Consider the following 26,293-nt stretch of genomic DNA (forward strand, 5'->3'; position numbering starts at 1 on the left):
TTGCAACATTTTATGATCTCATAGAATAGCTACGTCGAATTTCTAGCCACAGGAAAGCTACTAGCACAGCAATGTTATCCAGACTTTCCTCTAGATTCATAAGACACAAGGATTCCTTACCATAATCAGTCATACTTCTCTGTTCTTTTCCTTTAGAACTGTAAATTCTCTATCTTGAACTGTTTATTCAGCTGACTTTCATGCAGTGCATTCATGGTCATAACCGCTGCATTTAAAGAACTTTCAAATGGTTATTTTACCAATTAACTTTAAATTTGTGACATCTGGTTATTTGAGGCCCTGTTTCTAGTTGAAACAATTTATCTCCATCAAAAACTCTCAAAACTCTCTTAACATTTTCTGCTCATCACATTTTCTCTAGTCTCATTTCTTTTTCAGATTAGGGTTACTAAAATAATTTACAATAACACATAGTAATACACACCAGATTTCAACTTTGTAAGTATCCCACAGAATGATGCTATGACTCACTGGCGCCATCTTGCTCCAGGAAGAAGGTACAGGAGCCTCAGGACTAGCACCACCAGGTTCAGGAGCATTTATTCCCACTCAAGCATCAGGCTCTTGAACCAGAGGGGATAACTTCACTCAATTTCACTTGGCTCATCACTAAACTGTTCCCACAACCTATGGACTTGCATTCAAAGAATCTTCATCTTACATTCTCAATATTTATTGCTTGCGTATTTACTTATTTATTTTCATATTTGCATAGTTTGCTGTGTTTTGCACACTGGCTGTCTGGGTGTGATCTTTCACTGATTCTATCATGGTTACCAAATTTAATGAGTATGCCGACAAGAAAATGAACCTCAGGGCCACATATATTACTTTTGGCTCTTCACTCTGGAACATCTGGACAGAAAAGATGCATGCATCAGGATGCACAGCATTCAATACCATCATCCCCTCAAAATTAATGAGCTCACAGACCTTGGCCTCAATACCTCCTTGTGCAATTGGATTCTCAATTTCCTCAGTTGCAGACACCAGACCGTTCAGATTGCCAACAACATCTCCTCCATGATATCCACCTGCATAAGGTTCACTTTACACTTATGACTGTGTGGCTAAGCAAAGCTCCAATATTATTCAAGTTTGCTGGCGACACCACTTCATAGGCGGAATGAAAGCTGGTAAAGAATCAGCATATAAGAGGGAGACTGAAAACCTGGCTTAGTGGTACCATAACAACAACTTCATACTCAATGTCAGCAAGACTAAGGAGCAACTTACTGATTTCAGGAGAAGGAAACCAGAGGTCCATGAGCCTGTCCTCATCAGAGGATCAGTGGTGGAGAGGGTCAGCAGCTTTAAATTCCTTGGTGTTATTATTTTGGAGGACCTGTCCTGGGCCCAGCATTCAAGAAAGCACAGCAGCATCTCCACTTCCTCAAGAGCTTGCAAAGATTCGGCATGACATCTAAAACTCTGACAACTTCTATAGATGTGTAGTGGAAAGTATACTGAATGGCTGCATCAAAACTTGGTATGGAATTACGGTATTGTCAATGCCCTTGAACGGAAAATCCTACAAAAAGTAGTGGATATGCTCCAGGTCCATCACAGGCCATTGAGCACCATGAAATGCTGTCCCAGCAAAGCAGCAACCATCATCAGAGACCCCCACCACCCACATCATGCTCTTTTCTTGCTGCTGCCATCATGAAGGTGGTACAGGAGCCTCAGGACCCATACCACCAGGTTCCGGAATAGTTACTACCCTTCAACCATCAGGCTCTTGAACCAAAGGGAATAATTTCACTTGTCCCATCATAGAAATGTTCCCACAACCAATGGTTCTATCTCACAATCTAGATACTTGTTTATTTATTATTATTACTTCTTTCTTGTTGTATTTGTACAGTATGTTTTCTTTTGCACACTGGTTGAACACCCAAGTTGGTGTGGTCCTTCATAGATTCTGTTATGGTTGTTATTCTATAGAGTATGCCTGCAAGAAAATGAATCTCAGGGTTGTAAATGGTAATACAGTGGTGCTAGAAAGTTTGAGAACACTGTAGAATGCTTTCTATTTCTGCATAAATATGACATGAAATGTAATCAGATCTTCACATAAATCCTAAAACTAGATAAGGAGAACTCAATTAAATAAATAACACAAAAGCATCATACTTTTTCCATTTATTTATTGAGAAAAATGATCCAATATTAGATGTTTTTGTTGGAAGTGGTATGTGAACCTCTGGGGTAATGCCTTCTACAAAAGCTATTTGGAGTCAGGCGTTCCTATCAATGAGATGAGATTGGAGGTGTGGGTTGTAGAGGTGCCCTGTCCTACAAAAAAAAACTCACAAAGTCAGGTTACTGACAGAGCCTGCCCTTCTCAAGAAAGATCTGCTTATGTGTACCAAACCTCGATCAAAACAACTTTCAGTGGACTTTAGAAGAACTGTAAAAATGCATGAAGCTAGTAAAAGCTACTAATGCATCTGGAAGTTCATCAGTCCACAGTAAGAGAAATTGTCTACAAATGGAGGAAACCCAGTACTGTTGCTACTCTCCCTAAGAGTGGGCACCCTGCAAAGATCCCACCAAGAGTACAATGTACAGGGGAGACCACCTCTGTCTGTCGATGGAGTAGCAGTAATTTTGTGCTGCTCTTAGTTTTCTCTCTCTCCCCCCAGCTTAAATTTTGTATTTAAAATTTTTAATTGCTGATTCTTGAAGGGGAGTAATATGTCTATGTCTACGAGAAGTGGAAATAATCCACATGAACCTACTGACAAAGGTAATGGAAAAGGAAAGATGCCTAAGGAAAGATCTGATGAAATGCAATCATAGGCTGAAGATATCATTCGGACATTGAATTCAATTCAAGATCAGAATAGGGCAATTAAAGATCAACTGGAAAAGAATAATAATGAAATGAAGTTATTTCTGGGAAAACTTAAAGATGTGGAAACTCAAACATGAAGAGGAATTGAAATTAACTAAGCAAAACTGTCTGAAGCTACAATCTGTTTGGAAAAATATCATCATAAGATTATAGACCTGGAAACTAGGTCTTGCCGAAACAATATACGAATCGTTGGATTGCAAGAAGGAGCTGAAAATGGAGACTTAACGGTTTACTTTGGTAAGCTCTTTCATACTCTATTTCTGACTATTTTATCACAGCCGCCTGCTACTGAAAGAGCACATAGAGTGTCTACTTCAAAATTTAAAGATTCAAGCAGACCAAGATTTATTTTGGTTTGTTTTCATCACTTTAAAATTAAAGATCAAATAATGCGACAGGCAAGAAAACAGAGAGTTGTCAGATTCAACGAGTGTGAGCTCCGTTTTTATGAAGATTATCCGAAAGAAGTAATGGAACAAAGATCAAGATTTGCTTTGGTAATGAAACGAGCATATGATAAGAAACTACTTCCCTCTTTGAGTTACCCGACAAGAATTAGTTTTTCCTCCTAAATCTTCTCCACACATTTTCTTTGACCCATAAGCCACACTGGATTTTGTTCAGGCTGTACCTGTCACCGTCACTGACATTACTACCAAATGAACTACCTGAAAAGCTGTTTGATTACCTGTATATTATTCACACTTCAAAAAATATATGAAGCTATATGAAGACTATTTGGATATTTCATTGAGAGATTAATAAAAGAAGAAAAGAAAACCTGCTCATCATTACATCCTATTGGATTTTTTTTTGGAAAGAAGATTTACAGTTCAAGTTTGACTGTTTAAATGGCTAATTAGATATTTGACTGAGAAAAAAGGATAAAAGGATTTGTTCCTTTTATCTAATATTTGGTTTGATGTTTCTTTTTGTTGTTTCTAAATTTACTAACTGGTAGTTTTTTCCTACTAATAGGGTTTCTTTTTATTTATACATATCTATCTATATATATATATATATCTGGGAGGGTTTAGTTGCTTATGATATTACTAATTAATGTTTTTGTAAATTTAGTTTGGTTAAATATACTATTAACCTTTTTTTAAATCATTTATTATAGTGCCCTATAACTGAATTTAAAGTTTTCTTAGAGATTTAAAGCTAAACTTAAGATGGCGCTGGTTTTTCTCTCCAAGAGATTATATTATTTTGGTTCTTTTGTTGTTTAATATATGATGGAATGTAAACACTCTCCTTTGTTGAGACGTTACTGTCTTTCTTGCAAGGTCATTTTATTTTTTTGTGCACTGGCTGGGGGGGGAGGAAGAGACGAGACCGACAGAGTGGCACATGGCTTTGTATTCTATCTTAGTTCGCTTGCCTTTTTTTTTCGGGCTTTTGGGAAGGTGGGTGGGTTTAGAGTTAGGAGTTTTTTCCTATTGGGTGGTTCCGGAGTATGCGTGTTTTCTATATGGTTGTATTCTTCATCACCGCCATCTTTGATAATCCCGTATTGGTATATGTTCTGCGCATATTTAAAATAAATCAGAATAAAATTATAGTATGGCAGTTAAACGGATTAATGTAATAAGCTGGAATCCTATTAAACAAAAAAAGACTTTTTAAATTATTAATCGATTCCAACCTGATATAACTTTTGCTCAAGAGACGCATATCAAGGCGGGAGATCAAAATAGATTTTTTTGCTGGTGGAATGAAATATAGCTCCATGCTACTTCTCAGAGTAAAACTAAAGGCGTATTTATCTTTATTAAATCTAATATATTTACTCAAGAGGATATTGAATCAGATTCAAATGGTAGATTTTTAATTGTTAAAGGACTGATTTGTAATAGAACAGCTGTTTTGGTCAATTTGTATGGTCCTAATTTAGATGATCTGTGGTGATCCACTTTCCAGCACACTTGAACCGGCTCACAAAATGGCGCGCACCGGCAGAGAGGCCAGCCCCAAAAAAGGCACCAGGCCTTCTTCACCAGCAAGAGGAAAAGCCCGCGTGCGGGAAAGGACTGTGAATATGCGCCCCCTGCAGTATTCCCACCCGGGGAGGGCGGAAACGGGAAGGCTTAAAAGCGAGGCCGTGAAGTTTGAATAAATCTTTTACGCAACTGCAACTCACCGTCTGCGTGTCGTTATTCCAGCGCTGTGTGTAGCACACCGCTACAGATCCTTCTTTTTTTTAAAGAAGTATTTGCTTTATTGCCAGATTTAAATGAGTATATGTTGATAATGGGTGGGGATTTTAACTGTTGTTTAAATCATATGATTGACAAGAGCTCAACTAATTAGCGACTTCCAAATCGTTCTGTGTCAGTTATTAACTCCTTTTTGACCGATTTTGGGTTGATCGAATTATGTAGGCATTTACACCCTGATAACAGAGAATATTCCTTTTTTTCCGCATGTCTATAAAAAAAATTCGAGGATTGATTATATTATAATTGATCCCCGCCTTTTGCCTAGTTAAAAACTGTGAATATGACGCTATTGCTATATCGGATCATGCGCCTTTGAGTTTGACCTTTGAATTTGATGTCATTTTTGCCCGTCCACCATGGCGCATGTCTCAGACTTTATTGCAAAACTCTGATTTTATCTGTTTTACTGAAAGCCAGATAAAATATTTTTTTCTTTTTAATGATATAGGAGGTATGTCTAAATTAATTATATGGGATACATTCAAAGCATTTTTACGTGGTCAGATTATTTCTTATCCAGCTAAACTTAAAAAACAGACTAAAGCAGAATTAGATAAAATTTCAAAACAAATTAAAGATTTAAATAATATCTATGCGACTTCCCGTAATATTGACTTATTTTAAAAAAGGGTGGAACTTCAATCACAATATAACCTATTATTAACTCATTCAATTGAAGGTTACCTACTTAAGTTAAAGAGCCAATTGTATATGTTTGGAGATAAAAATAATAAACTACTTGCATCTCAATTAAAATTGGCTGGAGCCAAAAGGCAAATTTTGAAAATTCACAGAAAGGATGGTATCCTGGCTCGGGAATATGAAGAAATTAATAAGATTTTTTCAAGATTTTTATACTGAACTTTATAAATCTCAATGTCCAGTAGATTCTTCTGAAATGAATGCTTTTTTACGGAAGATTGCTTTTCCTAAAATTTCTGCTGAGGATCTAGATGCCCAAATTACTGAATCCAAAATTCATAAAGCTATTTTTTCAATGCAATCTGGTAAGGCCCCAGGACTTGATGGTTATCCTGTAGAATTTTATAAAAAATTTGGAAAATTGCTTTCTCCATATATGTTGGAGCTGTTTAAAGATTCTTTTGTGAAAAGTGACTTACCCTCTACTTTTTATGAGTCTTCTATTTCTTTAATTCTCAAAAAGGAAAAGATCCTACTGATTGTGCCTCATACAGACCTATTTCATTATTGAATGTTGATGCTAAGACTCTCTCAAAGATAATGGCCAATCGGTTGGAGAGTATTTTGGGTATCATTTTTAAAGATCAAACAGGCTTTATAAAGGGTCGTTATTCCTTTTAAAGTGTTCGGAGATTATTTAACATTATATATGCGCTCTCTTCTAAAACTCCGTAATGCATTGTATCTTTGGATGCTGAAAAAGCATCCAATCGAGTCGAATGGAAATATTTATTTAATGTTTTAGAAAAATTTGGTTTTGGTATTAATTTTAATAATTGGATTAAAATGATATATAAAGCTCCTATTGCTACTGTTGTCACTAATAACTGTAGGTCTCCTGTTTTTCAGCTATCAAGGGGGACAAAACAAGGTTGTCCATTAAGTCCTTTGTTATTTAACTTAATATTAGAACCCCTTGCTATTGCTCTTCGTGAAGCCAAAAATATTCATGGGATTTTTGTGAATGAGACCATGCACAAGATCTCTCTTTACGCTGATGATTTACTGGTATATATATCCAAGTCATAGTCCTGACCTTAATCCTACAGAAATATTGTGGAAAGACCTGAAGCAAGCAATTTATGCAACCTACCAACATCCCAGAGTTGAAGCAGCTTTATAAGGAAGAATGGCCTAAAATTCCTCCAAGCTGATGTGCAGAACTGATTAACGGTTACCGGAAATGTTTAAGTCATTACTCTACAAGGGGGTCACACCAGTTACTGAAAGCAAAGATTCACATACTTTTTCCAACAAATATTGGATAGTTTTTTCAATAAATAAATGAAGTATAATATCCTTTGGGTTATTTATTTGAGTTCTCTTTATCTAGTTTTAGAATATGTGAAGATCTGATCAAATTTTAGGTCACATTTATGCAGAAATAAAGAAACTTCTTCAAGGTTTACAAACTTTCTAGCACCAACGTATATGCACTTTGACAATAAATTTCCTTTGAACTTACTGTAAATCACAAGTCATTAATAAAGAAGTTTAGCTGACTATCTAGCAAATGACAATTCGGGCTATTCTGAGTGAATTTTTTTTTTAAATCACAAAATAAAGCTTGCAGGATTCAGTAATCTTGCTCATTGTGAAAGGTTGAACATTTCACCTCAGTAGCAAAATGTTCCATCATAAAAAGTGCCTACATTTTCTACATTCTAAATTTAATAATCACAAAAGGTAGTTAAAAAAATTTAAATGTTAAAATATTTTACCACAGAATATTCCTACTTACCTCCTGTATATTAGGTGTTTCCAGAAGTTCACCAAATACAAAAACCCCAGGGGCCTCCAGAACTTGATTAATAAGGGTTGTCAATGCTGAACCTTTGGCATTCCTAGACAACAAAATGAACTGTTCCAAAGGATTACTTGTAGCTTTTGATTCACCTGCCATTGCACCAAAGTGGTTCACTGTAAAATGAAGGAACATTTAAGTTTTACTATGGTTAAAATAAAAAATGTTTTAATCAAGTAAATGAAGCAATGCATGCTATAAACAGAGCTCTGAGCTGCCATACTGTCCTAATTTTACCTGTAATAAGGAAAAAGACTCAAAACACCAACCTTTAAATGATTGCATTAGCAGCAATCTGATATATACTGAATATAACTTCAGATAATATTTTAATCAACTAATCACATTGACTTTCTTTCTATTAAGTAATGAGCTAAGAGAATTGCAAAACCAAATGATATACAGAAGAAAAGAAAGCAGACAGAAAAGTTGTGTCAAAGCAGGGGTATGGTAAACAGGGCCCAGAAATCCCTTGTCATTTGTTATATTTTGATTTATAAAATCCAATGTGAACTACCGTAGATTCCGGATTTTAAGCCGCTACTTTTTTCCCACATTTTGAACAGCTTTGAACTTTGCGGCCTTTAAAACGGAGCGGCTAATACATGATTTTTTTCATGCTGCCTCGTAAACATTTTGCCTCATAACAGTAGACCAATAAAATTGATGAGTAGTTCACAGAGGTCCAATGAAATTGTACGATAAATCAAGCGCACTTTCACAATTAAATTATTGTAAATCAGTCATTTGTACTCACCCTCATCAACATGGAAAACACTCGAAGAAAAGCATTGTGCTGCCTTTATGGCAGTTATTTAGTTTATAATATTTTCGCTTAGTAATTCATTTTCTAGTTAAAGTTAGAAAAGTTTTAACTATATTTGTTTTCTGTACTACATCGCGGGATGCTATGACGTCACACCCGGTTTCGCCGCGTCTTGTGGGAAAAATGCCAGTTTGCGATAAACGGAAAGGAGGGGGGGAGCGCATTACGCGAGCGGCTTTGGATCTGAGCGAACGCTGCTTTTAAATGCCAGTTTGCGATAAACGGAAAGGAGGGGGGGGGAGCGCATTACGCGAGCGGCTTTGGATCTGAGTGAACGCTGCTTTTAAATGCCGTTTGCGATAAACGGGACGGCGGAGCGAAAACGCTGCTTTTAAGTTAAAGGCGATCAATAACTTTTCCTGGTAGGCTGCAGTATATATATTTTTTACCAGTCGTTAGGAGATATTGGAATGTTGTTCAGTAAAGAAGTATACGCAACGTATATTTAAAAGTAGCCGCGTTACGGGCACGGTTCGAAAAAAAGCATTTGCAATATGTATTTGTTTTTGTTACCATATGGATTTAATTAAAAGTTAAAAAATCCTCACGTGTAATATCTTTCTGTGTAAATATCTCATATTACAACGTGGGACACCTGCGGCCGAAAATCCGGTGCGGCCTAAAATCCGGTGCGGCCTTTACAAGTAAAAAATTGATTTTATTTCTAAAATTAGAGCCAGCGGCTTTTAATCAGGTGCGCTCTGTAGTCCGGAATCTACGGTAGTCATACTGGCAGAGACAAATGAATGGAGTAAGATATTGATTACAGAATAATAACCTTAGTTGGTACACAATGAATGTTACAGAAATAACTACTTAAGTGAAAAGGAATTAATGATTTGGTTATATCACTTGAGTCCGAAATGAAAGGCATAAAGCCAAAACTGTGTGGGGTTCTGGTCATATTCCCGCAAAAGCGTTCAAGTGGCATTGCAAGATAAAATGGAAACAGACAAACCAATGAAGCAATAGGGTAAGAAAGTACATGATTCAGTTATAAAGATTAACAAAATGGTAGAGTGCCTAGCATTAATCCTTCAGTACTCTGTTACATATTTATATCCAACTTGACAACACACTCGTCAATTACTGACAGTTTACTTTTCTTCAGAACTCATACAATTAAATTCACACAATAAAAAAAACACAAGCTTAAGAGTTACAAGAGGTCAAACTTTTGTTTGGAACAATACTTGTCAACTTATTTGATTTTCAAAACGGTACTGTTAAGTTGAAACACTTTGCTGATATCCTAAACAAGGAAGAACAGGTTAAAACTGGTAAAAGGGAATTTTGACACAGATATCAGATGCTTTCTGACAGGCCAGATGGAGGGTAAAGTCTTAATTCAATCATAATATTGTTTGCTAGTGGACATGATAATAATTTTTCTTTATTTTGGAATTATGAGATGAGACAAGTTAAATAAAGTACTGTAGCGATGTGCTACACACAGCGCTGAAATAACGACGCGCAGTCGGTAAGTCATTTCGAGACTAGTTTTTTCAAACTTCGCGGCGCTGGTATTTCAATCCCTAGCGCCCGCCCTCTCCGGGCGGAAAATGACATCAGAGGTGCATTACCAAAGTCTCTTCCCGTGCGCTGGCTATTTGTGAGCCAGTTCGCCTGCGCAGAAAGTGGGTCGCCACATAACCCCCCCCCCCCCCCAGAACCGGCGATACACCCCCCAATGTCCTCAGTCTGGGTCAGACTCTGTTTGGGAGGTCTGCCTCTGCGCCGCGGTGCCTGAACCGCGACTGGCTGCGCCAAGTCCACATGGACTGGTTTGAGTCGGTCCACCGTGAAAACCTCCTCTTTCCCCCCAATGTCCAGAACGTACGTGGACCCACTGTTGTTGATCACCTTGAACGGCCCCTCGTACGGCCGCTGTAGCGGCGCCCGGTGTCCGCCCCTTCGTACAAACACAAACTTACAGTTTTGCAGTTCTTTGGGTACATGGGTCGGGGTTAGTCCGTGCTGTGAAGCTGGTACGGGGGCCAGGTTGCCGAGCCTTTCACGTAGCCTGTCCAGGACTGCTGCGGGTTCTTCCTCTTGCCCCCTTGGGGCTGGTATGAACTCTCCCGGAACGGCCAGGGGTGCGCCATACACCAACTCGGCCGACGAGGCATGCAGATCCTCTTTGGGCGCTGTACAAATTCCAAGCAGGACCCAGGGAAGCTCGTCCACCCAGTTAGGTCCTCTCAGGCGGGCCATGAGAGCCGACTTCAAGTGACGGTGGAAGCGTTCCACCAGTCCGTTCAACTGTGGTAGGCAGTTGTGTGGTGCAGCTGCGTTCCCAACAGGCTGGCCACAGCTGACCACAGGCTAGAGATGAACTGGGCACCTCTGTCGGAGGTAATGTGGGCCGGTACCCCGAAGCGTGCTACCCAGGTTGCGATCAGTGCTCGGGCACAGGAATCGGCAGATGTGTCAGTGAGCGGGACCGCCTCTGGCCACCTCGTGAACCGGTCTACCACCGTTAGGAGGTACCGCGCTCCTCGGGACACTGGTAGGGGGCCCACGATATTCACGAGAATGTGGTCGAACCTCCGGTGGGTGGGTTCAAACTGCTGTGGCGGGGCTTTAGTGTGCCGCTGTACCTTGGCTGTTTGGCACTGCGTGCACGTTCTGGCCCATTCACTGACCTGCTTGCGAAGTCCGTGCCACGCGAACTTGCTGGAGACCAGCCGGACGGTTGTCCTGATAGATGGGTGCGCCAAACCGTGTATGGAGTCGAAAACCCGCCGCCTCCAGGCTGCCGGGACGATGGGGCGAGGTTGGCCAGTAGTCACGTCGCACAGGAGGGTCCTATCTCCTGGGCCTACGAGAAAGTCCTGCAGCTGCAAACCCGAGACTGCAGTCCTGTAGCTGGGTATCTCGTCGTCTGCCTGCTACGCCTCCGCCAGTGCTGCATAGTCCACCCCCAGGGACAGGGCCTGGACAGCTGGTCTGGAGAGTGCGCCTGCTACGACATTGTCCTTTCCCGAGACATGCTGAATGTCCATCGTGTACTCCGAGATGTAGGACAGATGTCGCTGCTGGTGAGCCGACCAGGGATCGGACACCTTTGTGAACGCGAAGGTCAACAGTTTGTGGTCCGAGAACGCGGTGAACGGCCTGCCTTCTAAGAAGTACCTGAAATGCCGGATTGCCAGGTATAGCGCCAACAGTTCCCGGTCAAAAGCACTGTATTTGAGCTCCGTTGGTCGCAGGTGTTAGCTGAAAAACGCCAGGGGTTGCCAGCGACCCTCGATGAGTTGTTCCAGCACCCCACCGACTGCTGTGTTAGATGCGTCCACTGTGAGGGTGGTAGGGACGTCCATTCTGGGGTGCACTAGCATCGCGGCGTTTGCCAAGGCTTCTTTCGTTTTAATGAAAGCGGTGGCGGACTCCTCGTCCCAGGTAATGTCCTTGCCCTTACCCGACATCAGGGCGAACAGGGGGCACATGATTCGGGCAGCTGAAGGGAGGAAATGGTGGTAGAAATTTACCATACCCATGAATTCCTGAAGGCCTTTGATTGTGTTGGGTCGGGGGGAAATGGCGGACTGCGTCTACCTTAGCGGGCAGAGGGGTTGCCCCGTCTTTAGTAATCCTGTGGCCCAGGAAGTCGATGGTGTCGAGCCCGAACTGACATTTGGCCGGGTTGATTGTCAGACCGTATTCACTCAGTCGGGCGTAGAGTTGACGGAGGTGGGACAGATGCTCCTGACGACTGCTGCTGGCTATGAGGATGTCGTCTAAATAGATGAAAGCGAAGTCCAGGTCACGTCCCACCGCGTCCATTAACCGCTGAAACGTCTGTGTGGCATTCTTTAGGCCGAACGGCATGCGGAGGAACTCGAAAAGGCCGAAAGGGGTGATGAGTGCCGTTTTGGGGACGTCGTCCGGATGCATCGGGATTTGATGGTATCCCCGGACAAGGTCCACCTTGGAGAAGGTCCGTGCACCGTGCAGGTTTGCTGCAAAATCCTGAATGTGCGGTACAGGGTAGCGGTCCGGTGTCGTAGCCTCGTTCACCCAGCGGTAGTCACCACATGGTCTCCAGCCCCCTGTTGCTTTGGGCACCATGTGCAGGGGGGAGGCCCATGGGCATTTGGACCGCCATATGATCCCCAATTCCTCCATCCGCTTGAATTCCTCCTTCGCCAGGCGGAGCTTTTCTGGGGGGGAGCCTTCGTGCGCAGGCGTGGAGGGGTGGTCCCTGGGTCAGAATGTGGTGCTGTACCCCGTGTCTGGGCATGGCTGCCGCGAACTGCGGGGTCAGAATCGATGGGAAGCCCGCCAGGAGTCTGGTGAATTCGTTGTCCGACAGCGTGATGGGAGTCCAGGTGTGGGGCCGGCAACTTGGCTTCACCCAGGGAGAACGTCTGGAAAGTCTCGGCATGTACCTGTCTTTTCCCTTGCAAGTCGACCAGCAGGCTGTGAGCTCGCAAGAAGTCCGCCCCCAGGAGTGGTTGGGCCACGGCGGCCAGTGTGAAGTCCCACATGAACCGGCTGGCGCCGAACTGCAGCTGCACTGTGCGGGTGCCGTAGGTCTGTATCGTGCTGTTGTTTGCAGCCCTCAGGGTGGGTCCTGGCTTCCTTTTGCGGGTGTCGTACCCAGTCAGGGGCAAGACGCTGATCTCCGCTCCGGTGTCGACCAAGAAGCGACGTCCCGACTGTTTGTCCCAGACGTACAAGAGGCTGTCCTGGTGGCCAGCCGCCATAGTCATTAGCGGCAGCTGGCCCTGGCCCTGGCAGGGCGGGCGACAACAGCGGGCTTTTGTGCCCCACCGCTGGTGGTAGAAACGCCACTGTTCACTGGCCTCCTCACTCCTGTCTCTGTGTTGTGTGCGCCCCCCTGCCGGGCCTGGTCTGGTCTGCTGTTGGGTGCATGGCCTGGTAATCTGACCGACGGACGCCACGCTCTCCCTCTTGGCTTTCCACAGCACGTCTGCCCGGGCCGCCACCTTCTGGGGGTCGCTGAAATCTGCGTCAGCCAGCAGCAGATGTATGTCCTCGGGCAGTTGCTCTAGGAACGCTTGCTCGAAAATGAGGCAGGGCTTGTGTCCATCAGCCAGGGACAGCATCTCGTTCATCAATGCTGATGGCAGTCTGTCTCCCAAACCGTCCAGGTGAAGCAGGCAGGCACCCCGCTCACACCGTGAGAGGCCAAAGGTCCCAATGAGCAGCACCCTGAATGCTTCATATTTGCGTTCTTCCGGGGGCGACTGTATGAAATCCGCAACCTGGGCGGCCGTCTCCTGGTCAAGGGCGATCACCACGTGGTAGTAACGCATGGAATCAGAGGATATCTGCCAAATCTGGAACTGGGCTTCTGCTTGGCTAAACCACACGCGTGGTCGCAGCGTCCAGAAAGTTGGCAGTTGTAGCGAAACTGCGTGAACAGATGAAAAGTCAGTCATCTTTGGTCCAAATCCCGTTTGGACCGTCGGGGTCACCAATGTAGCGATGTGCTACACACAGCGCTGAAATAACGACACGCAGTCGGTAAGTCATTTTGAGACTAGTTTTTTCAAACTTCGCGGCGCTGGTATTTCAATCCCTAGCGCCCGCCCTCTCCGGGCGGAAAATGACGTCAGAGGTGCATTACCAAAGTCTCTCCCCGCACGCTGGCTATTTGTGAGCCGGTTCGCCTGCGCAGAAAGTGGGTCGCCACAGTACAGTGGATTCTGGTCAATTGGGCCATCAGTTAACTGGGCCAACCATTTATCTGAGATAACTCTTAAAGGAACAAAAACTAACCAAGAAAATAGCTGGATTCCTTTCCCTTATTTGAGACAATATACCAGTTAATTAGGACAAATGACTGTTGATGAACGGCTTCAGCTGTGTACTTTTGTGGCCATTAGAGATTACACTGTGTTAAGAGTGAACAGTCTTAAATGTGTCAGTTGCTTGTCTTGTATTCAAAAACCAGTGATTTTTGTCACTGATAATTGGTGAGAAATAAGCAGTAAGACAATTCAGAACTGTTTTGTTCATTCCCTGCAGCCTCAAGCATTCAGGCTTGGAGATGCCAGAAACAGCTGGGAGTAAAAATGAAACATTTTCACTACTTCAACAAATTAGGAAGTACAAAGAATTTGAAAATATCAACAACCATCTTGAATATTACAATGAAAATGAATAAATGAAGGACACAATCGTCAAAAGAATTGTATGAAGGCAGTCCATTATCTGCAGTAGGTGTCTGTGCTGATCTTGTGCATTCACAGTCAATTAAAATAACATTGCAATATACAATGGATGAATTCCTCTGCCCATAAACATTAGGAATTAATATACTGTTTTACAGTACTGTAGTAGCATTGATAATGCTGTAATTTGTTTTGTATTTCATTTAAATACATGATTTCTTACTTATTAAACTGATAGCATCTTTTTTTAATACCTGTTTAACTATTTCCTAGAAACTTCAGCTAATCAGGGAAGCCGCTTAATTGGCCCAAAATGTACTCATCCTGATGTGCCCCAATTAACTGGAATCCACCAGACAAAAGTTGATTTTTTTTAAAATTCCAACTGGCAATAATAATAAATACAATGAAGGAGAGCTGAATTTTTCTGGTTTGTGGCAACTCTCAGCCTAATTTGTTATAATTTCAGACAGACATACTTTATTGATCCCGAGGGAAATTGGGTTCAATACGGGTTTAAATGAAACTGTGGAAATCTCACGTGGGTTGTGAAGGAGTATTCTATGAAATTGTAAAAATGCTCCTGTATTTCTTTAATAAGATCGGTATTTCCTTATCTATCATAAACTCATATTTTGAGTTTCACAGACTGTACCTTAAAATACTGCAGCCCACTAGAAATGAATAAACCCTTCAGGTATATTATGCAAAATGTTAGAGGAATTTTGGTACTGACCAATATATTTTACAATTTTCTCTCAGGCTTTCATCAACTTCTTAAAACTGTGATGAATATATGAATAAGTTTTCTTTTATTTCATTGAAACTTTAACCAGGATTTTCCGGCTGGACAATGTACCTCATAAGGATAAAGTGTTGAATAACTGCACAAATTATTATGTAAAATGGTAAATTATAGAGTTAAAGAAAGACAGAATGAAAACAAGACCTTTTAGCCCACTGTCATCACCAATTATCAACCACTTATTTACACCAATCCTGCATCAATCCAATTATTTTGTATTTGTTCCACATTCCATCAACTTCCCCCAGATTGGACCACTCACACAAGTACTAGGGTCAATTTACAGTCGGCCCTCCTTATCCGCGGGTTCTGCACGTGCGGATTCAACCAACCGCGGACTGGGAAAACGTGGAAGTTCTTTCTCCAGCACTTGTTGTTTGAGCATGTACAGACTATTTTTTCTTGTCATTACTCCCTAAACAATACAGTATAACAACTATTTACATAGCATTTATGTTGTATTAGGCATTGTAAGTAATCTAGAGATGATTTAAAAGTACAGGCAGTCCCTGGGTTATGAACATGTTCCGTTCCCGAGTCCGTCTTTAAGTCGGATTTGAAGTCGGAACAGGTACATACGGTATTATTTAGCCTCAGTCAAACATTTTTCTTAGTATATAGTATATATTTTACCTTTCTATGCATATAAAACACTAAAGAAACATACGTATTTCAATAATTAAACCACTGTGTTGCTTAGTAATAATTGTAGCTTTCATCGGGGCAGTGCCTTTCACATGCTCCATTAAAATTGTTCCGATCGTTGACCAACAGTAGCCTTACACTTTTCCAATGACCGATGGCGTTTCACCTCTTTCCGATCGCTTTATTACTTCCACCTTATTTTCAATCGTGATCGTGATTATTTTCGTGAACAGAAACACTGCGGATTCAGAGCTGTGCCAGGTCCTAAAGACCACCACACTGAGACAGTTTAAATAAGGGACTTGAGCATCCGCGTATTTTGGTATCCACGGGGAGTCCGGGAATCAATCCCCCGCGGATAAGGAGGACCAACTGTATACTGGTGAAGTAATCCACCAGATCACACCTCTTTGGAATGTTAGAAGAAAATGAGCATTGGAGGAAACCCACATGGTCACAGGGAAAATGTGCAAATTCCACACAAAAAGCAATCATGATCAGAAGTGAACCCCAGTATCTGGCTGTCCACATGAAAGTTATTTAGTGAGCTCTTTTCATCAGATGTTTTGCAGTAGCAGTGATTCCAACAAATCTTTAAAATCCAAGCTTTGGAGAGGGCACAAAAGAGATTTATCACAACGCTGCCTAGATTAGAGGGCATGTGCTTGCTGTAAGAAATTGGACAAACTAGGGCCATTTTCTCTGAAGCAGCAGAGGCTGAGTGGAGACCTAAAAGTTTATAAAATTATGAGAGGCACAGATAGACAGCCAGTAGCTTCTTTTTTACCCAAGGATTGGAATGTCTAATTCTGGAGGATATATATTTACATAAAGGGGGAAATTCAAAGGAGACAAGCAAATTATTTATTTTTTACACACACGCACACAGAGTCAGCAGTGGGAATGCTCTGCCGGGATGGGCTGGAAGCACATATGATAAAGAGGTTCTCAGATAGTCATGTGGATGCGCAGAGAATGGAGGAATATGGAACAAGGGCAAGCAGAAGGGATTAGTATAATTAGGCATCATTAGCTTAATTAGTCATAACATCATAATTTGAAGGGCCTGTTCCTAAACTGTACCACTTCTCGCGCCACTGAGGGCAGAAACAGGATGATATAGCAAATTAATGTGTCACTGAGAAGCTGGTGAGGGGGCAGGGCTTCAGGTTTTTGGATCATTGGGATCTCTTCTGGGGGAGAAATGACCCGTTCAAAAGTGACGGGTTGCACCTGAATCTGAAGGCAGGTTTACTAGAGCTGTTGGGGAGGCTTTAAACTAATTTGGCGGGGGGGGGGGGGGGTGGGAACCAGAGTGAAGGGACTCACAATAGGACGGACGGCAAAAAGCAAAGATAGCGTCCAGTCAGGCTGTCAGGAAGGACAGGCAAATGATAGGACATAATTGCAGCCAAGCAGGGTGAATATCAGTGCATTGGAGATGCAGAATCAAAAAAGGTAGCAAATACAGTGCTCAAAATGTTATACAGTATCTCAATGCATGGAGTATAAGAAATAAGGTGCAAGATCTTGTTGCACTATTACAGATTGTCAGATATGATGTTGTGACCATTACTGAATCTTGGCTAAAGGATGGTTGTACTTGGGAGCTACATGTCCAAGGTTACACATTGTATTGGAGGGATAGGAAGGTAAGCAGAGGGGATGGTGTGGTCCTGCTGGTAAAGAATGGCATCAGATCAGTAGAAAGATGTCGAATCCTTGTGGGTTAAGTTAAGAAACTGCAAAGGTAAAGACCCTGATGGCAGTTATATACAGGCCTCCCAACAGTAGCTGGGATGTGCACCACTGATTACAACAGAAATTCAAAAAGGAGTGTCAAAAGGACAACATTAAGATAGTCATGGGAGATTTCAACATACAGGTTGATTGGGAAAATTAGGTAGGAAATTGATCTTAAGACAGTGAGTTTGTTGAATGCCTATGTGATAGTTTTTTAGAGAAGTTTGTCGTTGAGCATACCAGGAGATCAGCTATAATGGTTTGGGTGTTATGTAATGAACCAAAGGCAATTAGGGAGCTTAAGGTAAAAGAACCTTTAAGAGTCAGTGATCACAATATGATTGAATTCAAATTGAAATTTGATAGGGAGAAAATGAAGTCTGACATAGCAATATTCAGTGCAGTAAAGGAAATTACAGTGGTATGACAGGAGTTGGCCAAATTGGAAGGAGATACTGGCAGGGATGACAGCAAAGCAGCAACAGCATGAGTTTCTGAGAAAATTGGGGAAGATGCAAGATAGATGTATTAAATAATCAAATAGCAAAACAGTGGCTGACAAGAGAAGTCAAAGCAAATATAAAAGATAGAGAGGATATACAAAGTAAAAATTAGTGGGAAGACAAGAGGATTGAGAAGTTTTTAAACCCTACAGACAGCAAAAGAATCATTAAGGAGGGAAAAGATGAAATATGAAAGCAATATGGCAAATAATATCAAAGTGGATACTAAAAGCTTTTTAAAGTATGTAAAAAAGTAAGATTTTTTGATTAGAGATTAAAGTGGATATAGAACCGCTAGAAACTGAGGAAGAAATAGTAACAGGTGACAGGGAGATGGCAGATGAACTAAATTAGTATTTTGCATCAGTCTTCACTGTCGAAGACACTAGCAGTGTTCCAGCTGTTGAAGGACAAGAGGGAAGAGAAGTGGGTGTAGTTATTATTACAAGGGAGAAGGTGCTCAAAAAACTGAAAGACCTAAAAGTACAAAAGTCACCCGGACCAGATGAACTGCACCCTAGGGTTCTGAAAGAGCTAACGGTAGAGACAGTGGAGGCAATAATAATGATCTTTCAAAAATCACTGGACTATGGCATGGTGCCAGAAGACTGGAAAATTGCAAATGTCACTCCACTCTTTAAGAAAGAGGGAAGACAGCAAACAGGAAATTATACACCAGTTAGCCTGACCTCAGTAGTTAGGAAGATGCTGGAGTCAATTGTTAAGGATGAGGTTATGCAGTGCTTGATGTCACAGGACAAAGTCAGCATGGTTTCCTTAAGGGAAAATCATAGAAACATATAATATAGGTGCAGGCGTAGGCCATTCGGCCCTTCGAGCCCGCACCACCATTCAGTTTGATCATGGCTGATCATCCAACTCAGAACCCTGTACCTGCTTTCTCTCCATACCCCCTGATCCCTTTAGCCACAAGGGCCATATCTAACTTCCTCTTAAATATAGCCAATGAACCGGCCTCAACTGTTTCCTGTGGCAGAGAATTCCACAGATTCACCACTCTCTGTGTGAAGAAGTTTTTCCTCATCTCGGTCCTAAAAGGCTTCCCCTTTATCCTTAAACTGTGACCCCTCGTTCTGGACTTCCCCAACATCGGAAACAATCTTCCTGCATCTAGCCTGTCCAATTCTTTTAGAATTTTATACGTTTCAATAAGATCCCCCTCTCAATCTTCTAAATTCCAGTGAGTATAAGCCTAGACCAGTGGTTCCCAACGTGGGGCGTATGCCCCACAGGGGGGTAATTTGATTTTTAAGGGGGGCAATTCGAGAATGAGTTATTAACAGTGAATTTTTTCTAGTAAGTCTGTGTGAGTATGAGTGTGTGTGTGAGTTAATACATATGTGTATATACAGTATGCATACATAAAAATACTTGTGTGTATGTACATGTGTAATTGCTTATGTACTGTATATATAGTGTATCACCATCATTACAACCATCAAATGGCTTTCATAATTAAATTAATGAATTGACTGATGTAGGAAGGAACGAATGAACAAGTCCAAACGCGTAAGAAACTCGTACGAGGTCGCGCCAATGCTGCTTTTTGCAGTAGCTTTCGGTTCTTGGTGGTGTGAAGGTGTGTACATTTCTTTTAAACGGTGTATCTGTCTTTGTATGCTGTAGAAACGAATTGGCATTGTTTTATTTATTTATCACTAATTCATCCACTATTTCTTTGGCTACTTCCCTGGGAAGTAGCACCCTGGGATGCAGACCATCTGGCCCTGGGGATTTATCTGCCTTTAATCCCTTCAATTTACCTAACACCACTTCCCTACTAACATGTATTTCCCTCAGTTCCTCCATCTCACTAGACCCTCGGTCCCTTACTATTTCCAGAAGATTATTTATGTCCTCCTTAGTGAAGACAGAACCAAAGTAGTTATTCAATTGGTTTGCCATGTCTTTGTTCCCCATGATCAATTCACCTGTATCTGACTGTAAAGGACCTACATTTGTCTTGACCAATCTTTTTCTTTTCACGTATCTATAAAGCTTTTATAGTCAGTTTTTATGTTCCCTGCCAGCTTTCTCTCATAATCTTTTTCCCCTTTCCTAATTAAGCACTTTGTCCTCCTCTGCTGGTCTCTGAATTTCTCCCAGTCCTCAGGTGTGCCGCTTTTTTTTGCTAATTTATATGTTTCTTCTTTGGACTTGATACTATCCCTAATTTCCCTTGTCAGCCATGGGTGCACTACCTTCCCTGGTTTATTCTTTTGCCAAACTAGGATGAACAATTGTTGTAGTTCATCCATGTGATCTTTAAATACTTGCCATTGCATATCCACCGTCAACCCTTTAAGTATCATTTGCCAGTCTATCTTAGCTAATTCATGTCTCATACCTTCAAAGTTACCCTTCTTTAAGTTCAGAACCTTTGTTTCTGAATTAACTATGTCACTCTCCATCTTAATGAAGAATTCCACCATATTATGGTCACTCTTACCCAAGGGGCCTCGCACGACAAGATTGCTAACTAACCCTTCCTCATTGCTCAATACCCAATCTAGAATGGCCTGCTCTCTGGTTGGTTCCTCGACATGTTGGTTCAGAAAACCATCCCGCATACGTTCCAAGAAATCCTCTTCCTCAGCACCCTTACCAATTTGATATGTAGATTGAAGTCACCCATTAAAAACTACTGTTCCTTTATTGCACGCATGCATTTCTAATTTCCTGTTTAATGCCATCCCCAACCTCACTACTACTGTTAGGTGGCCTGTACACAACTCCCACCAGCGTTTTCTGCCCCTTAGTGTTATGCAGCTCTACCCATATCGATTCCACATCCTCCAGGCTAATGTCCTTCCTTTCTATTGCGGTAATCTCCTCTCTAACCAGCAATGCTACCCCACCTCCTTTTCTTTCCTGTCTATCCCTCCTGAATATTGAATATCCCTGGATGTTGAGCTCCCATCCTTGGTCACCCTGGAGCCATGTCTCTGTGATCCCAACTATATCATGTTCATTAATAACTATCTGCACATTCAATTCATCCACCTTGTTACGAATGCTTCTCGCATTGACACACAAAGCCTTCAGGCTTGTTTTTACAACACTCTTAGCCCTTATACAATTATGTTGAAAAGTGGCGCTTTTTGCTTTTTGCCCTGGATTTGCCTGCCTGCCACTTTTACTTTTCACCTTACTACTTTTTGCTTCTACCCTCATTTTACACTCGTCTCTCTGCACTTGTTCCCATCCCCCTGCCACATTAGTTTATCTTGCCTGATGAACCTGTTGCATTTCTTTGAGGAGATTACAAGTAGGAAAGATAAAGGGGATGTAGTGGATGTTGTATATTTGGACTTTCAGAAGGCCTTTGACAAAGTGCCACACATGATGCCACTTAACCAAGTTGAGTTGGGCAGGGGTCAGTGTTGGAACTGCTTTTTATGTTGTATATCAATGAATTTCATGATGGAATAGATGGCTTTGTTGCCAAGTTTGCAGACAATATGAAGAATGGTGGAGGTTCAGATAGTGTTGAGGAATCAGGTAGGTTGCAGAAGGACTTAAAACAGATTAGGAGAATGGGCAAGAGAGCAGCAAATGAAATACAATGTTGGAAAACGCATGGTCGTGCACTTCGGTAGAAGAAATAAATGTGCAGACTACTTTTTAAATGGTGAGGAAATCCAAAACTCTGAGATGTAAAGGGTCTTGGGAGTCCTTGTGCATAACACCCTGAAGGTTAACTTGCAGGTTAAATCATTGGCAAGGAAGGCAAATGCAAGGTTAGTATTCATTTCAAGAGGTTAGAATACAAGAGCAGGGAATATGAAGCTGAGGCTTTACAAGGCACTGGCGAGGCCTCATCTTGAGTATTGTGAACAGTTTTGGGCTCCTCATCTTAGAAGAGATGTGCTGGCATTGGAGAGGGTTCAGGAAAAGTTCACAAGGATGATTCCAGGAATGAAAGGGTTATCATACAATGAACTTTTGATAGCTCTTGGGTCAATACTTACTGGAATTTAGAAAGATGGGTGGGGGGGGGGGATCTCATTGAAACCATTTGAATGCTGCAAGATCTAGATGGAGTAGGTGTGAAAAGGATGTTTCCCATGTTGGGGGAGTCTAGGACAGGAGGGCACACCTTCAGGATAGAGGGGCATCCAGTTAAAACAGTGATGCAGAGAAATTTCTTTAGCCAGAGGGTGGTGAATTTGTAGAACTTATCACCACAGGCTGCTGTTGGAAGCCAGGTAATTGGGTGTATTTAAGGCAGAGCTTGACAGGTTCTTCATTGGACACAGACGGTATCACAAGTTACAGGGAGAAGGCTGGGGAGTGGGGCTGAGGAGAGGAAAAAGGATCATCCATGATGGAATTGTGGAGCAGACCTGATGGGCCAAATGGCCTAATTCTGATTCTATGTCTTATGAATGTTAACAAAATCTAACTATCCTTGTGTTACGTAATGGATTATCTTTGAATTTTCTTCCTTCAAAGTGCATAAACTTTAATCATTTATTGCTGAACTCTGCAAGTGAGAAATTGAGATTATCTGCATCCTTAATGAATACATTTGCTTTCTGCTTATCTAAACATCAATCTTCAAATACTCAATTTAAGAAATTTTCTCTAATTCTGTCAGTGATTTTAACTTCTTTCCTATTTAAAAACAAATACATATTAATCCTTTTGTCATCTTTCTTTATATCTCCTCAGTGGCTCAACATTAAAATATGATTGTTTACAGCTTTATTAATAGCATTTTCATAAACTGGTTCTTATTACTCTTTTAAAATGAATCAATTCAATGCACCAACTTTCAATCAGCATTCATCTATCTATTCTGAAAGCTGGCTTGGTTCCATTAGCTATTATTACCCAACTTTCAAAAGCTGGCATTGTGCTATTTTTAAACTGTCTAGCCTGCTGAGTTCTGCCAGCATTTCGTGTTTTTTTATTTACTTCCAAACATTATACATTCAAAATATTCCAGCATAACAAACAATCTGCTGGAGAATTCCATGGATTGCGAATCTATGGAAGGAAACAACGTTTTGGGCCTTAACCCTGCATAAGGTCACCAGCACAAATCTCCACCTGAACTAAATTTACATTTATTCAAAAATCTTCCTTTAACAGAAGCTGCCTTTTCACAATTCTACTATGCAGCAATTCATAAAAGATCATTCAAACAATCCAGGAATTTCTCGTTCACCATATTGTCTCTGTACACCTTGGGGGGGAATGGCTAAGCACAAAACTTCTTTTAGATTTAAATCATTAATTCAGGTTTAAGAAATGTCTTCCACATAATGCAAGTATTATGGTTAGCTGTTCAGGTAAAAGAGTGTCAAGGAAAGGATATACAGAATGTGGCAGTCTCGTTTGTTCTCTAACTATGCAGACGGTTCATTTCACTGATGATCATCACTTGTGTATGGATAGCCGATAACACACATCCTTTGAAAGAAGAGGCCCGAAGTCTTCTAAAGAGGCAGAAATCAGCGAGTACACGACCTATGATACTTTACTACCCACGTTCTACCTCTTGAGGTTGCCACATTCTGAACGTCAGGATTTTGAGGACCTCCGTCCAGTTTTGCCCACACACATGTTCAGGCGCAGCTCCTTGAGGGGAAGAAACGCCACGAGACACGTAAGGGGTGAAAACCCGATCCCCGCACCCACAAACAAAAAGAACACTTCACGCCGCTCCTCCCAGGCCTGGGCCTACATTCCTACAGCCACGACCTGCTAGCAATTCGGAGCTCCCAAGGCTCCAACGGCACATGGCATATAGCCGACAATTCCTGCTCTCCGATGTCCCATCACACATCAGTAGTTATTTGGGATCCGTATGTTTTTATGTAACTTACCTGCGGCAAAACCCTTTGCCGTTGTCCCTCATTCAGAGGTAAACTAGACAGGCGCCTCTGCTGCGAGCCTATTGGATGGAAAAAAATTGCGTTCGGATCCGCCCCCTTGAACCAACTCGGAATTTGATTCGCTTCTTTGGTTATCGATCTGGACGTGTGGCTCCGCCCCGTGCTCCTTTCAGGAGATGAAAGGAGTTGGCAGCTCATCTACGTTCCGAAATTTGAATTTAAATTTCCCTCGGCGCTGCTGAAAGGTTTTATTCTAATTCGCGACTAAGTGGGAATTAAAACAGTGGAAGCCTGAAATGTAGCAGAAGAGGGTGAAGATTAAGAGTACCACATTCGCGGACAACACATAAAATGCTGGAGGGGCTCTGGATAACTGGATCATCTATGGAGGGAAATAAGACAGTCAACTTTTCAGGCCGAAACTCTTTGTCATAACTGGACATTCTGTATATAATATTTTCAGATTATTAGATCTGCCAGACGGATGCAATATCCTTGACCCAAAACCCAAAACTTAGACTTCTTTTCAAAGATGTTTCAGATTTCCAGCATCTGCATTTTTATGCTCAAACTCAAACCATGGATCGGCAATCCGTATGAAAGAGGAATTGTTTATAACCAAAATAACTGCTTATAACCAATATTCACTGTTTGAAGGTGATTTTACCGATTTTTTGGGTGGAGAATTTGTCAATTTCATCAAATTTTCCCTGCTTTTGAATTCACTGACCATTTCCAACATCTCCCCACTTTCTTGATCTCTCTGTCTCCATCTCGGAAGACAGATTATCCAACCACACTTGCTTCAAACACACTAACTCCTGCAACAACCTATGCTATACCTTCACACCCTGTCTCCTGAAAAGGACACCTTTTTCCCTCTTAATTTCTCCATCTCTTGCATCTGTTGTCAGTGTTAGACCCTCCATTCTAGGACATTTTAGAAAATAGGGGTTCCCCTCACCACCCATGGTAGTAGATGAAACCCTCACCTGTATCTCCTCTATTTCCTATATTTCTTCTCTTAACCCTCCTCCCACTGGACGGAACAGAGAGACTTTGTGGATCCAGAATTGGCTTGCCAACAGAAAGCAAAGGGTGGTTGTAGATGGTTCGTATTCTGCATGGAGGTCAGTGACCAGTGGTGTTCCACAGGGATCTGTTCTGGGACCCCTCCTCTTTGTGATTTTTATAAATTACCTGGATGAAGAAGTAGAAGGGTGGGTTAGTAAGTTTGCTGATGACACAAAGGTTGGGGGTGTTGTGGATAGTCTGGAGGGTTGTCAGAGGCTACAGTGGGACATCAATAGGATGCAGAACTGGGCTGAGAAGTGGCAGATGGACTTCAACCCAGATAAGTGTGAAATGAAGTGGTTAATTTTGGTGGGTCCAATTTGAAGACAGAATATAATATAAATGGTAAGACTCTTGGCAGTGTGGAGGATCTGATAGATCTTGGGGTACGTGTCAATAGGATACTCAAAGCTACTGCACAAGTTGACAGTGTTGTTAAGAAGGTGTATGCTGTTCAAGAGCCGTGAGGTAATGTTACAGCTATACAAGACCTTGGTCAGACCCCACTTGGAGTACTGTGTTCAGTTCTGTCACCTCACTACAGGAAGGATGTGGAGATAATGCAGAGGAGATTTACAAGGATGTTGCCTGGATTGGAGGACGTACCTTATGAGAATAGGTTGAGTGAACTTGGCCTTTTCCCCTTGGAGCGACAGAGAATGAAAGCTGACCTGATAGACAGACAGACAGGCAAACATACTTAGAGGTACTTATAGAGGTATATAAGATGATGAGAGGCATTGATCGTGTGGATAGCTGGAGGCTTTCTCCCAGGGCTGAAATGACTAGCACGAGGGAAATGCTTGGAAATAGATACCGAGGGGATGTCAGGGGTAAGTTTTTCACACAGAAAATGCTGGGTGCATGGAATGCACTGCTGGCAGACGTGATGGAAGTGGATACAATAGGGTCTTTTAAGAGCCTCCTAGATAGGTACATAGAGTTTAAAACTAGAGGGCTACGTGCTAGGGAAATTCTAGACAGTTTCTAGAGTAGGTTACATGTTTGGCACAATATTGTTTGCCAAAGGGCCTGTAATATGCTGTAAATATCTATGTTCTATGTATTTCACCTAATT

General features: G+C 41.8%; 1 protein-coding gene across 1 annotated transcript in view; it reads right to left on the minus strand.

Annotated features, from left to right (window-relative positions):
• Positions 1 to 24,216, minus strand: part of cops7a (COP9 constitutive photomorphogenic homolog subunit 7A) — a 46,458-nt gene extending 22,242 nt beyond the window's left edge. Inside the window, exons 1-2 of the mRNA XM_073041188.1 lie at positions 24,133 to 24,216; positions 7,550 to 7,728 (exon numbers count right to left, since the gene is read on the minus strand). Coding sequence (XP_072897289.1) covers positions 7,550 to 7,711 — 162 coding nt within the window. The 5' untranslated portion in view covers positions 7,712 to 7,728; positions 24,133 to 24,216. The remainder of the gene's footprint in view (positions 1 to 7,549; positions 7,729 to 24,132) is intronic.
• Positions 24,217 to 26,293: the final 2,077 nt, after the last annotated feature.

This window comes from Hemitrygon akajei, chromosome 3 (genome assembly GCF_048418815.1).
Source record: "Hemitrygon akajei chromosome 3, sHemAka1.3, whole genome shotgun sequence".
Lineage (NCBI taxonomy): Eukaryota > Metazoa > Chordata > Chondrichthyes > Myliobatiformes > Dasyatidae > Hemitrygon > Hemitrygon akajei.